At 33.4% G+C, this 14,366-nt stretch overlaps 2 protein-coding genes, 1 long non-coding RNA gene, 1 other non-coding gene and 1 pseudogene across 4 annotated transcripts; 3 read left to right on the forward strand and 2 right to left on the reverse strand.

Moving 5' to 3' along the window:
• Nucleotides 1–1,099: 1,099 nt before the first annotated feature.
• Nucleotides 1,100–2,500, reverse strand: LOC111214640. The gene is made up of 3 exons (XR_007315508.1): nt 2,103–2,500; nt 1,481–1,991; nt 1,100–1,387 (listed from the first exon to the last, which is right to left on the reverse strand). It is a non-coding gene; the product is annotated as an uncharacterized LOC111214640 (long non-coding RNA).
• A 2,282-nt stretch (nt 2,501–4,782) lies between these two features.
• LOC106379915 (small polypeptide DEVIL 4) lies at nt 4,783–5,411 on the forward strand. The gene has a single exon (XM_013819762.3). The coding sequence runs from the start codon at nt 4,887–4,889 to the stop codon at nt 5,022–5,024; it is 138 nt and encodes a 45-aa protein (XP_013675216.1). The 5' UTR covers nt 4,783–4,886; the 3' UTR covers nt 5,025–5,411.
• A 2,028-nt stretch (nt 5,412–7,439) lies between these two features.
• TRNAI-AAU lies at nt 7,440–7,513 on the forward strand. Its single transcript has one exon. It is a non-coding gene; the product is annotated as a tRNA-Ile (tRNA).
• A 595-nt stretch (nt 7,514–8,108) lies between these two features.
• On the reverse strand, nt 8,109–9,958 carry LOC106382356. Its single transcript, XM_013822368.3, has 8 exons — nt 9,610–9,958; nt 9,463–9,518; nt 9,284–9,343; nt 9,134–9,211; nt 8,918–9,047; nt 8,788–8,840; nt 8,537–8,716; nt 8,109–8,467 (listed from the first exon to the last, which is right to left on the reverse strand). Exons 1-8 carry the CDS (start codon nt 9,920–9,922, stop codon nt 8,321–8,323), a joined length of 1,017 nt encoding a protein of 338 aa, XP_013677822.2. The 5' UTR covers nt 9,923–9,958; the 3' UTR covers nt 8,109–8,320.
• A 79-nt stretch (nt 9,959–10,037) lies between these two features.
• Nucleotides 10,038–13,788, forward strand: LOC106380352 (annotated as a pseudogene).
• The last annotated feature ends 578 nt before the right edge of the window (nt 13,789–14,366 follow it).

The following is a 14,366-nucleotide window of genomic DNA, read 5'->3' on the forward strand; positions in this document are numbered from 1 at the left end:
TCAATTTTCATTTATCTGATTATTAAACTCGAAAGTACTGGCCCTGATATCATTTTGTTAAAATTATCATAATTCGTGCGCCAACCGAAGACCAATTAGTTAGTAATTATTATAGTAATCATCACCTAACGCATTCCTTGATTAGTGCATAATGATACATTCGATCACTAAACGAATCTCAACATGCATGTATTCCACGTCAAGTACACTTTATAAGAGTCAAATACATGTGTAAAGGGAAAATATTTTGATGTAATAATCCAGAAATGTTGGATAGTTTATTTGAACAAGTTAACCAAAAACTGAAATGCATAACTTGTACTTCTAGAACCTAGCGAATTGTTGACGAAAAAAAAGAACCTAGCGAATTCTTATTTAAAATATATTAATTGTCAAATACGCACGTGCATATCTTATTGAAGATAAATCTATTTTTAGGACTAATATATATTCTTGATTAATTATATAAATCATAATTTCCAATTTTTTTGGCAGTTTAATGCAGACGATTATGATTATCGAACGAAAAATAGCTGGTTTTTGATAACATAGCTTGTTAAAAAAAAGCTGTGTGGAATAAAATAACTTTTTAATTTAAATTTGTAATTTAACAAGTAAAAGAAAAGAGCATGTTTTCTTACAAATATTCTTAGAGCATGTTTATCCCTAGGATCCCACATAGTTTTTAGGTACACTTTAGTGATTATTAAATTAATAAATTGTAGTTAAGAATTTTAGTTAAGAATCTCATAATTTTGGAGCTACAATGCTAGTTTCTTAATTTGGGTTTCTTAAAACAAAATTAATTATTTTTTAAAAAAATAAAATTTATTTATAAAATAAAACATAATAAATATAACATTTTAAACAAGGACTGTGTTTCAAATAATTTGTATAAGGAGAATGAGAAAAGAAGACTTGGTGAATAAAAATTTATAGAGCAAGAGAGAAGAAGACTTGGTGAATGTGACTTCAATAAAACTTCTAAAGCAAGAGAGAAGAAGACTCAGATATTTTTGATCGAGAGGAGTGTTTTAAATCTTGTGACTTGAATAAGTTTATATAGAGTAAGAGAGAAGACCCAAAACCAACTTGTGACTTGAATAAAATTCGTGTGACTTGCATATACAATCCCATCTCGTGTCACAAACATACAAAACCAAAACCATCTTGTGACACAAACATGCATAACTAATCATGTTTAATTTTCATAGAAGATTGAAACTCAGACTGAGAAAAAAAAAAGAGTAACACTCACAATGTCAAAGATGTTGAAGAGAAACACAAAAACGCATAGACTGAGTAGTAAACCCATGGCGGTGCCCCAACTGTGCTTTCAGGGTTTAATATCTCCTTCACGTGTAACAAGAACGGTGAACCCACAATGCTAAAAAACAATAAAATCATCTTATTAGACAACCTTAAGATGGTAAATACACCAAACGAAGCAATAATGTTTCAAACATAACGGGTTCTTTACCTTGCAAGAATGCTGGAAAATGCCAAGAGGTAAGTGGTTGTAAGAACAGGCTGCATCCCTGCTGGGTTAATGTTAAAAGGTATGTATGGCTCTGCCCCTGTTATTGGAGAACCTTTTCTGCTCTTAAAATTCAGTTCCTTGCAAACGCACCTCCATGGAGTGAGCAACCAAAGACTGTATAGGTTTACTGGCAGATGGAGAACGCAGATCCCATATAAGAGGTACTGAGCGTTAATATCCCACAAACAGATCTGAGCGTCATCAGACCCACTAAGCAAATGCCCCGCCTTGAACTTACTACAAGAAAAGCCATACCCCTCAGAGCTGTGACCTCTCAGCCTCAAATCAGGGTTACAAGCTCATCAAGCGGCGGCTTAGTCAGATGCTTGCTGTAATCAAACACATACACCTCCGCGTTAACCGTCTTGGTAGCAATCACAAAAGGGTACTGAGGTATGTACCGAGCTCGGTTCACCTCCCCTTCCTGGTTTATCTGCTGAATAATTTGCACCTACACACAAAGTAATCGACTTTAAATATTCATTCAACTCAATGGAACAAAGTAATTGACTTTAATATTCATTCAACTCAGCGGAACTTTAAAACTCAATAAAGATTGAACCTTTCCGGTGGCGCAGCCAAACCCACCAAACTCGGACCGTTCGTCGTCGTACTGACGAGCTTTCCTCTCGGTGCCTCGTTGGTGCTGGGTGTCGATCCTTCTTCTCACGGAGAATACGGAGGAGACGTCGACTCAACCGAGAGAGTCGTCGTCTGTATCGATCATTTGCATGTGACGGAGTAAATGAGAAGACACGAAACGGCGACAAGAGAAAAGAAAGAAAGAAAAAAAAAATTAAAAATTCTGTGGAGCTGACACGTGGTTCAAAACCCACTCTTAAAATCGGTAACAAAAGTGCCCCATTAAGGATCGATAACTACCATTTAATTTTCCTTGGATTTAATTAAATCACCATTTTCCCTTAAGGACCCCTTTAAAAACCACCGATAATCATGGTCTTACATCACAGCACACCTCAGAATGGCAAATTGTGCGTGAAAGGTCTAACAGATTGGTATACTGACGTGGATCCAATAGGTTTATAAAAATAAATAATTATTTAGAAAAATGACAAACCCAACTATTCATATCGTCCACAAAATTTGACTGCGATTATAACCAATGAATACATTATCTTCCACTCACTGATATTTGGATGTTCATGCATATCCTTTGAGATGGATATGATCTAGCGACGGTAACACTTTTTAGTGATTTCACTATTTCTTATGTGTGTGATTTGAGAAGTCTACTATTTAGAAACTATCATGATTGAAGCACGTAAAAAATAATCAGATGCAACACTTTATCTATTTAGTTTTTTTTTGTTAATAGTTTTAACTAAACTAAAATTTCAACTTCAAAAATAAAATATGAGAATATCATTATTCTATTTAAAACAAAAAGTCACAATTTTGCGACAAAAAGTCGTAATATTTAAAGTTCTATGGAGTATAACTGTATTTTCATCGTGATAAATGCTAGTTCACTGATTCTTTTTGAAAAATCTTATAGTATGTCAACTTATTTTTGCACGAATAGGTCTTCCAACAGTTTTACTTATGATTTAAGAACTACTAGATTTTGACCCGCCCTTAAAAGGGCGGGTATATTTTTTTGTTTTATATACTTTTTCAGAAAAAAATAAATTTTTATATTTATGTTTTCTTTGTAATCATATTTGGGTAAAATATTTTTTAAAAATTATTAGTAAAAGTTTTTGATAATTATATTGAATTTGTGATATTGCATAACTATAGATTTGTGTTGTAACCATTTCACCATTAATTTTATAATTTATTCCTAAACAGTTATTAATTTTTTAATGCAATAAATATTGACAATATAGTATCAATCTTTTTCCAAATGAATACATATTTTGGTTCCATAAATATAAATGTGATAAGTTTAGTTTAAAAGACAGATATATTCTATTTGGGTTTCTATAAGATATTATTTGGGTTCGTTGGTGAGCAAAAAATTAACTAATGGCCCTGTGATTATTCAAGAAAACCTGAATCATCGTTCTCGTACAACCTATTTCACCAAAATCTTTTTTTTAAACACATTTAACCAAATCTTATCTCTTCACTTTCAGCGAAACCGTGAATTGCTGAACAGAAACCTAGACCCATAAGCTCCTCAAGTTTTTGAATGAATAACTCGGTCTTGATCTTTTAAACAGAGTACCATATCGTGTTGCAGTTTTTTGATTTTCAAATAATGATAAAACACTTGTATTTGCAGGTTCAATCGAGGTTCCAAGAATTCATGATGCTTCATTATTAATGAATCATTAACCGATTGTCGGAAATGGTACTTAGTTTATTTTCCAAACACAGACCTGTCTATAAATCCATAACTTTTATTTGAAAGAAGAAAAGTAACTGTTTTGGTAGACAACAACAACGTGGATTTTTAGAATAGATTTAGAAGGTGGTTATTTAATATATTTAGATAATTATTTAGATGCAGTTATAAAATAATTAGTTGGACATAACTTTTTATCAATGGGTCACACTGCTGTTTTAATAGAATAGATGGATGGTAGTTGCAAAACCAAATTTTGTCTACTCTGTTCTTTATTTTCAGTTTAGAATTGGTTACTAAAATAAAGGGAACTGTTTGCCACTGCATTTGCATCTGCCAAATTGGCCTTGATATAAAGTGTTGGCAAATAAACCCTATTATATATAACCTAGAAATAAAGGAAAGGCGTCACTGCCATGTACTATTCAAATTAACTTTTTTAAACAAATTAGCGACAATTTTTTTGAGCTTAATTACGATAATTTTCTGAATACATAGATAATAAAACAAAAAGTTTGTTGTGTGCGTTTGTAAATTAGACCTCGTTTGATCGCTTAAAACTATGGCTGATATTCAAATTACCATCACAACATCCAGAAGCAATATTCTACCACCATACTTACTAATCTAGAAGAAATATAACATTATATATATGTCGACGGAGACAATCGCTTGTTTGAAAAATCCGCTAAATAATTGCTTTGAAACAAATTTTAATCGCAACGTGGCAAGCATGTGTCTTTTGATACATACCAACAACGGGGACAAATAGGGCATATATGTTTTGGGGATATTGTGAAATTGTGACCATATAAACCATTCAAAATTCAATGATAATAAATTGCAATAACACAAAAACAGACAAGTTGGTAGTGAAAGAGAAGTGTGTGGGGTCGCATTTTATCTTTCTCTTCTTCTATAAAAGGGTAGACTCATTTTCTTTTGTATCATCATCATTTCTATTAATTCTCTTACACATATATCAAATCCTAATAAAAGAAAACAATTATTTCCGTTTCATTCGATATCGTGAAGATGGGATCCAGTCAAAGCATGGGAGGTTCAAAGAGAAGGGTGTCTAGTAGGGGACTTGGAGCTGTTCTTAAAGAACAGAGAGCTAAGCTTTACATCATTCGAAGATGTGTCGTCATGCTTCTTTGTTGGAACGATTGATTTCTCTTCAGATATATTCTCAATCATTTTGATCAAGATCGTTTGTATAAAAGGGATTTGTTGGCTGGATAGAGAACTCATCGTGATGTTTGGAGCTTAAGCGGGTCGGTTCGGATCCGAGTTTAGTGCCAGATCGTGGCGTAGTTAAAGGGTTTAAGGTTAGGTGTCTCTATTGGTTAGCAGAGTCGTCTTCTTTGGAGCATTGTAAATATTGACTGGCATAATAGAGAGAGTTGATAAAGTAAATAGTTGATAAAGTTTTGTAATAGCTTTTGGCTTTGTTCTATGACATTCGAAAAAAAGAAAAGAATATACGATTAATGTAAAAATTGTCGTTCATGTATATGTACATCTATCTCTTCTTAATTAAGGTTTTGAAATCTCAAATTCAATGATCATACTTTTTCTCTTTAATATTATACGAACCACAAAATACAATATATATGCTTTCGAATTTTCTGATCATGCAGTTTGATCATGTGTGTTTCCGGGATGAATTATGACAACTAAGGATTATGATACTAAGCAAATGTTTTCTTGTAAACAAGTTGTCTAGAACCAAATCCCTGATTTTAGCCAAACCAAAAATGCAACAACTCTCTTCTTATGATGTAATGTATTATTCAAAGGCGGCAATGATAATAATTTTTAAAGTTAGTAAGAACCACTATCAAAGTTGTTTATTATTGCTGCCCCACGCATGGCGCATGGGGATGGGTTAAACTAATCTCATTGATTCCGACACACCAGAAACACTTCTACGGTTTGGCTCAAATTTATTAGTACTAATACCTGTTAAATTAATGATAATTACTCAAAATACATCTGTAATGAGAGGGATAGAGACTCAATCATAGAGTTATACTGTATTTTAATTTGCGCAACTATATATATAAACCAAGGGACACAATCTTCATTAGTTTGTTTGGGCCCCTTCTTTTTTATCTGACGTTACCAAATTATCAGTAGGCGCTAAAATAATTATGCTGTGCCTGTCACGTCTAATTGTATTCTATCAGAAATATAAAATTTTATGTATTGTATTATGTACTCAGCGGTTTAATGATTACGTAAACAAAAGGTCATAATAATTTAATATAATCATAATGGTAAGAAAATTCAAATTTGCAATATGGAGTAATCCACATGTCACTACAGGTAAAAATAAAATACCCGCAGACTAATCTAATCCGATGAGAACTACAAAAGTTGAGCCGCAGATAATTTATTCTATAATATTGAAATAAAATTACGTCAACAGTAACACGAGATATCAGAACTGATCTGAATTAGCTCGTAACATAACATCTTAGAAGAAAATGACTTGAGTGATAGTTAATATTCGATCTTTTTACTAAACTTCTTCACTACTCGTTCACAAATGTACTGAGAGGTCAAGAAGATGAAAAAATAAAGTACTTAAGAATCCAATAATTAAAATAGAAGTACGTTGACGGGTCAAATAAAGACATGGGTAAGGCAGCCCACGTGCGGCGGTCCTACCATCGTCGCCGTCGTGACCATCACCACCGGTCTCTTCTCTCTTGTCTCTTTCACTTCTTCACGGGATAGAAATTTTGTGGTATGCCCTGATAAATAAAGTTGAAATAATTGAGCCATTTCACTTTTGAACATTATGGTTTCCTTTTTCTCTAATCATGGACAACGATGATCAAGCACAATTTTTTTTTCAATTTAAAACTAACTTTATTAAGTGGAACAATCCAGTTCTCTTATATATTAGTAGTTCATCTTGTTTCTGATTTGAGATTATATATTAATGCTTTAGTACGTAGTACCATCCCCGATCCCAATTGTTGGGTTTAAAAAAATAAATTCAATGTACCAAAAAACGAACAAGAAGAGTTGACCTACGATGTCTCAAATTACATATCAACTAGAACTTTGATTTGTAATGCGATTAACTTGTCTTTGAACTCTTCGTAACGTTTAAGAAGCTTCTGTGACTTTTTTTTGTTTTTATTGACTTGTTTACATGTCTATTTGTAAGAAAACTATTCAGAGACACTATTAGTCCGGCCTACCCACTTATTAGTTCCGTGTAATTTAGTTGTTTCTGTCCACAATTCTAGAACATTTTGGGCTACTTCTACGTATCTTTTTTCATTTGTGTTCTCCTTTCCTATAACACTGCATATGCCTATCTTATCTCAAAGTATGTATATTATTTATATAATACATGAAAGTCTTGTTTGAGAGACAAGGAGAGAGCTACAAAGTATTTGGACAAGTCTAAGTCTATATGTTGGCATAGTACTCATACTTTAATCCGTATAGTTGTATGTAATAAATTATTTCCAATAGGATTTGTTCCTTCCACATCACATAAACTACATGATTTGCCTTCTCTTCATTTCATTTTATTAAAAGTAGAAGGTAGCAAGTAAACAAAATGGCCCATTAGCTCAGTTGGTTAGAGCGTCGTGCTAATAACGCGAAGGTCGCAGGTTCGAAACCTGCATGGGCCAAATTTTCATTTTTTTAACATATTTTTTAAAAAAAAAACAATAGCTTGAGGAGCTCACAAACACCATCGATGATGACATCTGGTTTCACGTTTATTGAAGTACCAACCCTCTTTGCTATCTTCCTTCTCCTCACAAGTGCATGGCTTCACTCCACGCCAGATGATGTAGATGCTTCTGGAGATTCTGGCATTACAATCTGGAATGGTTGATGAAGATTTGGATTCTTCCAAGCCTCAAAATCTTCTCATAAAAATTTCTGGAGAATCTAAGCTCACCTCGTAGTTTGTTTCCATTAATGCCTAATGAACAAAGGCAAAGCCTCAAGCTGGCACAAAACCGGTTTGATTGTTAATGTTCAGACCAAGAAACCTTAACCTTTTCAGATTAGTTCCATTCCAAGAATCACAAAGTAAAAAGCTTCTTCGTTCTCTTTTTTTTCCACTGGAGCTTCTTCATAATCGGTTAGTTCAGGCAAAAGATTCATCTCCCTTACACCTGACAAGTAGGGATAGTAATGAGAAGCAATAACTTTTTTGCCACAACATTGTTCCAACAGAGAACAAGAACAGGGGAATACAGGAGAGAACAAAGCGTATGATGTGTTTTGTCTTTTTCTTACGTTTAGAAAATTAAAATGTAATTACAAAGAATGTCTAAACTCATTTTCATAAAGCATCTCACTAGTCAAATGTGAGCTTCTAATCAAATATTTGCATTTTTCTTGATGAGATCCTTAATAAACTCTTTGATGGTTTGACTTCTTTCTTGATGTCACATGTTGAAAATGCCCTCAAGAACATCCATGAATCAAAGATCCTCGCATAGTTTCCATTGCTTCACTGGTTCACTCAAACGGACTGGAACTTTGTTAGACCAGTCACTAAGATCAGGTACTCCTCCGGTCAATGCAACAAAGTTAAGGCCTTCTGAATCTGGCGTCCTCTTCCAGCAAACCTGCATCGAGGATCCCATTTAAACGAGCAAGTAACATAAAAGGTGGAAGATGAAATGTGTGTTGCCTACCTGTCCAGGAAATGCTTCTGACATGACCTTGATGGTATGATTCAACATCCAAACCGAATCACCTAACACCAACTTAGGTTTCTCATTAGTTACAACTTTCTCCTCTTCGATTCCGGCACAGTTCACCATTATGCGACCGTTAGGCATCAGCCTGCTAGCTAGATCATGCCACATTTGAACCTACACAATCTCTAAATTCAAAAACAAGTGCCTAGATCATGATACTAACAACCATAACCGTTTGTAAGTACCTGTTGAAGCTGATCTAAGACCTTTCCATCAGCAAACAAATCAACAATGATTCCTAGATCAAACATAAGAGTTCAAGAATTGAGACAATAAACAGAATAGGTTACAAACATGAACTTGAAGAAATTTTACCAGCATATTTTCCTGAAACATCTTCAGAAGGAGAAAGAGCATCATCTACAAGAACACGAAGACTACCGCCTTTTGGTGTTGGCTTCTCTAGTTCAGACAGCTCCATATACTCTCTTGCTTTCTCAATCAACTATTGTCCATAAAAGAAAACCAAAGTGAACTAATATTCCATTAGATAAAAGTCTTATTTTGTTTCAAGAGTATGAATTTTCATACAATGTCATCAATTTCCCAACCCTCAAGCTGAACAGAAGGATACAACTCAAGAATCAATCTTGCAGCTGTTCCACCACCCTATAACATATGAACATAAGTCAATGTACATCTAAAGACAATTTGATATGAGATTCATTGAGTAGCTCTCACCAATCCATAGATTGCAATGGGACCATCAGGGACAATGGGTGGCAAACTTGCAAACTCATCCTGTAACAAAAACGTTGATAAGATTCAAAATGAACTCAATACAATTATTTTATCTTAGACAAAACCACATTTATACATACCAAAAGAGAAACAAAAGATTGATTTAAAATGTAACATACCCAATAAGAATCAGTCCAATTATCACCTCCTTTGTTGATAACACTATGTGCATTCTCTACATATAAAAAAAACAATGTTACAAAAAAAAAACAGAGGATTTGATTATATAAAACATTTATTTTTCAAAGAGGTTACAAAAGTCTTACTAGTTGAATCGAGGAGGAGATATCTGGCATCAACAGTATCAACTATAACAATCTCATTGTATTTGCTTCTTACGGCTGTAACAACCCAGTAATCTTCATCATCTTCTTTGTCTTCTTCTCTGCTAGATTCTTGTTGAATTTGCTTCTGGTCACGATCACTTTGCTTGATGCAAAACGGAACTGAGAATCTGGGTTTCTTCAGAGAAGGTTTTATGAACGAGGGTTTTGAAAATTGGGATGTTTTACATGAGAGGAAGTATCTTTCGTGGCCAGCAAGTGAGTGTAGACATGAAGTTGAACTCAAAGCTGCCATTTTTTTTCTGCTGATGATCTCTTTGGGTCTAAAGTCTTATCCTTTCTCCGACAGTCCTACCTTCAACTTTATGTTATTTACCATTTCAACCCAAACTTTATGTAACTTACAATTTCAGACCAAAAGAAAAAAGTGACTTTTGGTTTTGTGTGAGAAATTACAGACTTTGACATCTTAAAACAATCAATTACTGCAAAGCAGTCATTTAATAATGTAGGGACTTGAACCTAGTGGGAAAGTGAAAATTTATTTTTCTTCTACGTAAATATACTCCTTAAATTGATGGATTAACCATTATAAAATTAATATTCTCTTGAAAAACATAGACAACATAGGTTCTAAACCTCTTTGACCTTTGTCATGTGATAATAAAAGATGCTACAACTAACATAAGCCACGTATATCTGGTTACTTTTATTTTGCAGACATCAATTTTTTTTACCGTAATTTCACCACCAATACTTGCGTAATTAGCAATACTAATAAACAGTTAAATTTTACCAAAATCTTAGAACATTGTTGAATCTCCGACAATACTATAAAGAGTTAAAAAATTACATATTGATTTTGTAACCTTTTATAGCTTGTGCTTTGTTAAAAAAGTGTTTTAATCAATTTTAAATGCTAAATGTTTTACAATCACCCCTGTAGCAGATATATAGACTTGAGTCAATTCCTAAAAAGTTTGTTTGCTAAACACACAGGATTTTTAGAGATACTTGATTGATTTTCCTTGGTGCAAAACTCCAATGTCTTATGCCTTAGTCTATTGCTACGTTTTGAATTCTTCGAAAGTATATCTTATATCTCTTTTTCAAAAAATTAAAAAAGTATATCTTATATCTCGGCCTCAATTACATATCACCCGGCCCATACATGCAAAAGAAAGAAGCCTACTTGCCGAAATAAAATCGTACGTATCTCACACATATATTTTGCAATGAATTCTAATATCGTCTGTATGAGAAAATTTTCATTGAAGGCATTTTACTGCGATAAAAAGGCACTTTGACGTAACGTAGAAAATGTAAAATATTAATTTAAAAGGCAATTAAATTTTTTTGAGGGATTATTGACCTATGAATATTGACTTTTAATCGATGGTCTGACTAGAGGATCTAGGGTATAAGTTTAGAGAGATTATGAGCTATATATATATATATATACATACGATGAAATATTGAAAGAATTAGCAGAGAGTGGCATTATCAAAGATGGAGGCAGCAGAGAATCGGGTTGTGGTTGCCTCATCAGAAGGAAAGAGAAAGAGAAGAAAAAGAAGGAGAAGAAACGAGAAGCCAGTGATTGCTCCATCATCACTACCAAAAGAAGTGATAGAGGAAATCTTCTTGCGACTTCCAGTAAAAGTTCTAATCCGACTCAGGTCTCTCTCAAAACAGTGGAGAGTGACAATGGAGTCTCTCTGTTTCGCAGAGAGACACTTGAAGATCGCGAAGCAATCCCGCGTGAAACTGATCATGGTCATCGACTCACGTCTAGTGCCTAAGCCTCCCCCAGATTCAAACGTTGGTTTTAGGACATTCTGCTTGGAATCAGCTTCTCTTCTATCCTTTACTCTTATCAATTTCTCTCAAGGATTCGATAGCTGGATCTTCATCTCTGGAAACTGCGACGGCCTTTTCTGCATCCATTCCCCGAAAACTCAATCTATATATGTAGTTAATCCTGCTACACGGTGGCTCCGACAACTTCCTCCTGCTAGGTTTCAGATTTTGATACACAAGTTTGACCCGACTCTAGAAGAGTGGATAGCCATGGATTCATTGTTTCATCTAGCATTCGTGAAGAAGGCTGCTGCTGATTACAAATTAGTGTGGTTGTATAATTCTGATAGTTACAACGTTGATCCTTCGTGTCCAAACGAGGGAGTTACCAAATGTGAGGTTTTTGACTTTAGGGCAAACGCTTGGAGATACTTGGCTTGCACTCCAAGTTATCGTATATTTCCTAATCAAAAGCCAGCATATGCAAATGGGTCAGTGTATTGGCTCACGGAACTACATGAGGGCAGAATCGAAGTGGTGGATTTTGATATCCACACAGAAACATTCAGGTTGCTGCCGAAGATCATTCCAGCTATTGCTAGTTCAGATCCTAGCCATATTGACATGTGCACTCTAGATAATCATTTGTGTATGTCGAAAAGGGAGCACGTTACCAAGATCCAAGAGATATGGAGGTTGAAACCAACAGAAGGCACTTGGGAGATGATTTTTTCAATAGATCTCCTTTCTTGCCCTTCTCCTCGAACTGAGATCCGCGATCAGTTTGAATGGAGCCAGAAGGATTTGGTTGAGCCATCCACACCCGTGGCCGTATGCAAGAACAAGAAAATCCTGCTCTCACATTGCTATTCCCGCGGTCTGGTAAAATATGATCCCCTAATAAAGTCTCTAGATTTCTTTTACCGAGATCCTATGGCTTGGAGAAAAGTTACTTATTTTCCAAGTTTGATCTCTCATATCTAATTAAAAGCTTATACTTATTTAATTACAACAACATTTGATGTGTTGAGAGCATGAAAGAAAAAAGAGCTTGCAGAATAATGTTTGTGATGTATGAATAATATCCACCATATATATATTATATTCTATTTGACCTAATTAAAAGATTCATACCTTTTAAAAAGTGAAGTGTTCATAGATGAAGACAGTTAGTGATGTGATTTATAGTAGCGGGTGATCATGATATCGTTCCATGTAGAACCTCAAAAATTATAGAAAGTGTAATAATATTTGATCAATTATTTTTATATTTATATACTACATAAAATAATGAATAGAAAACAATTTATAGAAACTGATATATTGATTTCATATTCCTTTAAAATATTGTTGTATATAATAATTATTAATCTCTTATAATGTCTATATTTGCTTTATAAATAATTAGGCTTTGAAGATTGGACGGATTATATTTAACGAAACATGTGATAACTTTGATTTTAATTTTTTTTTGCATTTAAGTCAAATAATATACTGAATAAAGTAATGTTATGATTAAAAGTAGTTTTAAGATGGATTTTTGGTTTATTGATTGTATGTTTTGTATTCTTATTTGGAGAGATAAGTAAATATTTAGCAAAAAATATGTAAAATATTAGGAAACATTAGCAAAAATTTAATAAAAAAGAACTAAATGATGAAGAGAAAAACTAGAAAAGCCCGAAGAAGATGCATAATATGTGTTGGACAAGTTAATGTGATAGTTACATATATAATTCTACAAGCATTTGTTAATACTATTTATCAGTTATTTTTACATCAAATTTATGGAAACTTTACGACTGATTTTCAAACTATTTGAAGTTAAAAATTACATTTTTAATGATTCTAATTATTATTCAAAACTATGACATAGTATACATAATATATATATTTTTATTTGATATTTATATCAGCGAATTTGCGGACAACCACCTAGTATGAACCTTATTTGGCATATATATAAGATCACATGAATTTCGGAATATTTTTACTATACGAGTTAACTGAAAACAATAGAAGAAGAAAAAGATATAAACTATAATTCATATTTTCCATATTGTGTCACAACCAGCCAACCAGAGTCATTATAAGCAGCTATTTACAAAGATGATCACACTCGGTAGTCACATTATAAGCAGCTATTTACAAAGATGATCAAAGTATAATATCACACTCGGTAGTCAATATAATTAAACCACAAATACAACCCCACTTACCCTTTCTTTTTGTTCTTATTTGCTACCTTGTTGAATTTATTTGATTGGAGCTGGACCTAGCTCGCTCTTCGGTATGTTCATGATTTCTGCAATCCTTTTGATCTTGCCTTGATCGAACTGAACTTGACGCAGTGCATCATAGTAGCGGCTGATCATGTTATCCTTCCATGTATAACCTCCTGAGGATGACATTTTAATTTTGAAGAGAGAAATTTAGAGATTATGAGAAAATATTGGAGAAGAGGATATTTATAAGCAGACTTTATTGATCACCGAGGTAAATAGGTTCCAAAGAATGTACAAAAGGCGTCTATATCCATCATTTAATAATCATTGCGAGAACGAGAGGTAGTTGGGCGCTTAACTCATAATCGTGACATTCCAAAATTCATTTCTCTTTTAATTCTCAAAGCATTTCGTCTGTTTGGGGTTTCTTCTTCTTTTTCTTTTTCTTTTGGCCAAATGAGTTTTGTTTTGTTTTGTTTTCCTAGAAATACATCTAACTTTTTATATGCTTTGAATTCATACGGCTAACCATATTAATTAATCATACAAAATCATTAAAAAATTATTTGAAGAGATACAAAATCATAATTGTTGTTATTTTAAGTAAATGTTAATAAATAATAATACCGTCCGTTTATTGAGAGAGCGAGAGGTGGTTGGGCTCTAAACTCATAATTACATACCACAATTCATTTATGATTTAATTCTTCAACA

Source organism: Brassica napus, chromosome A8 (assembly GCF_020379485.1).
Source record: "Brassica napus cultivar Da-Ae chromosome A8, Da-Ae, whole genome shotgun sequence".
NCBI classification, from domain to species: domain Eukaryota; kingdom Viridiplantae; phylum Streptophyta; class Magnoliopsida; order Brassicales; family Brassicaceae; genus Brassica; species Brassica napus.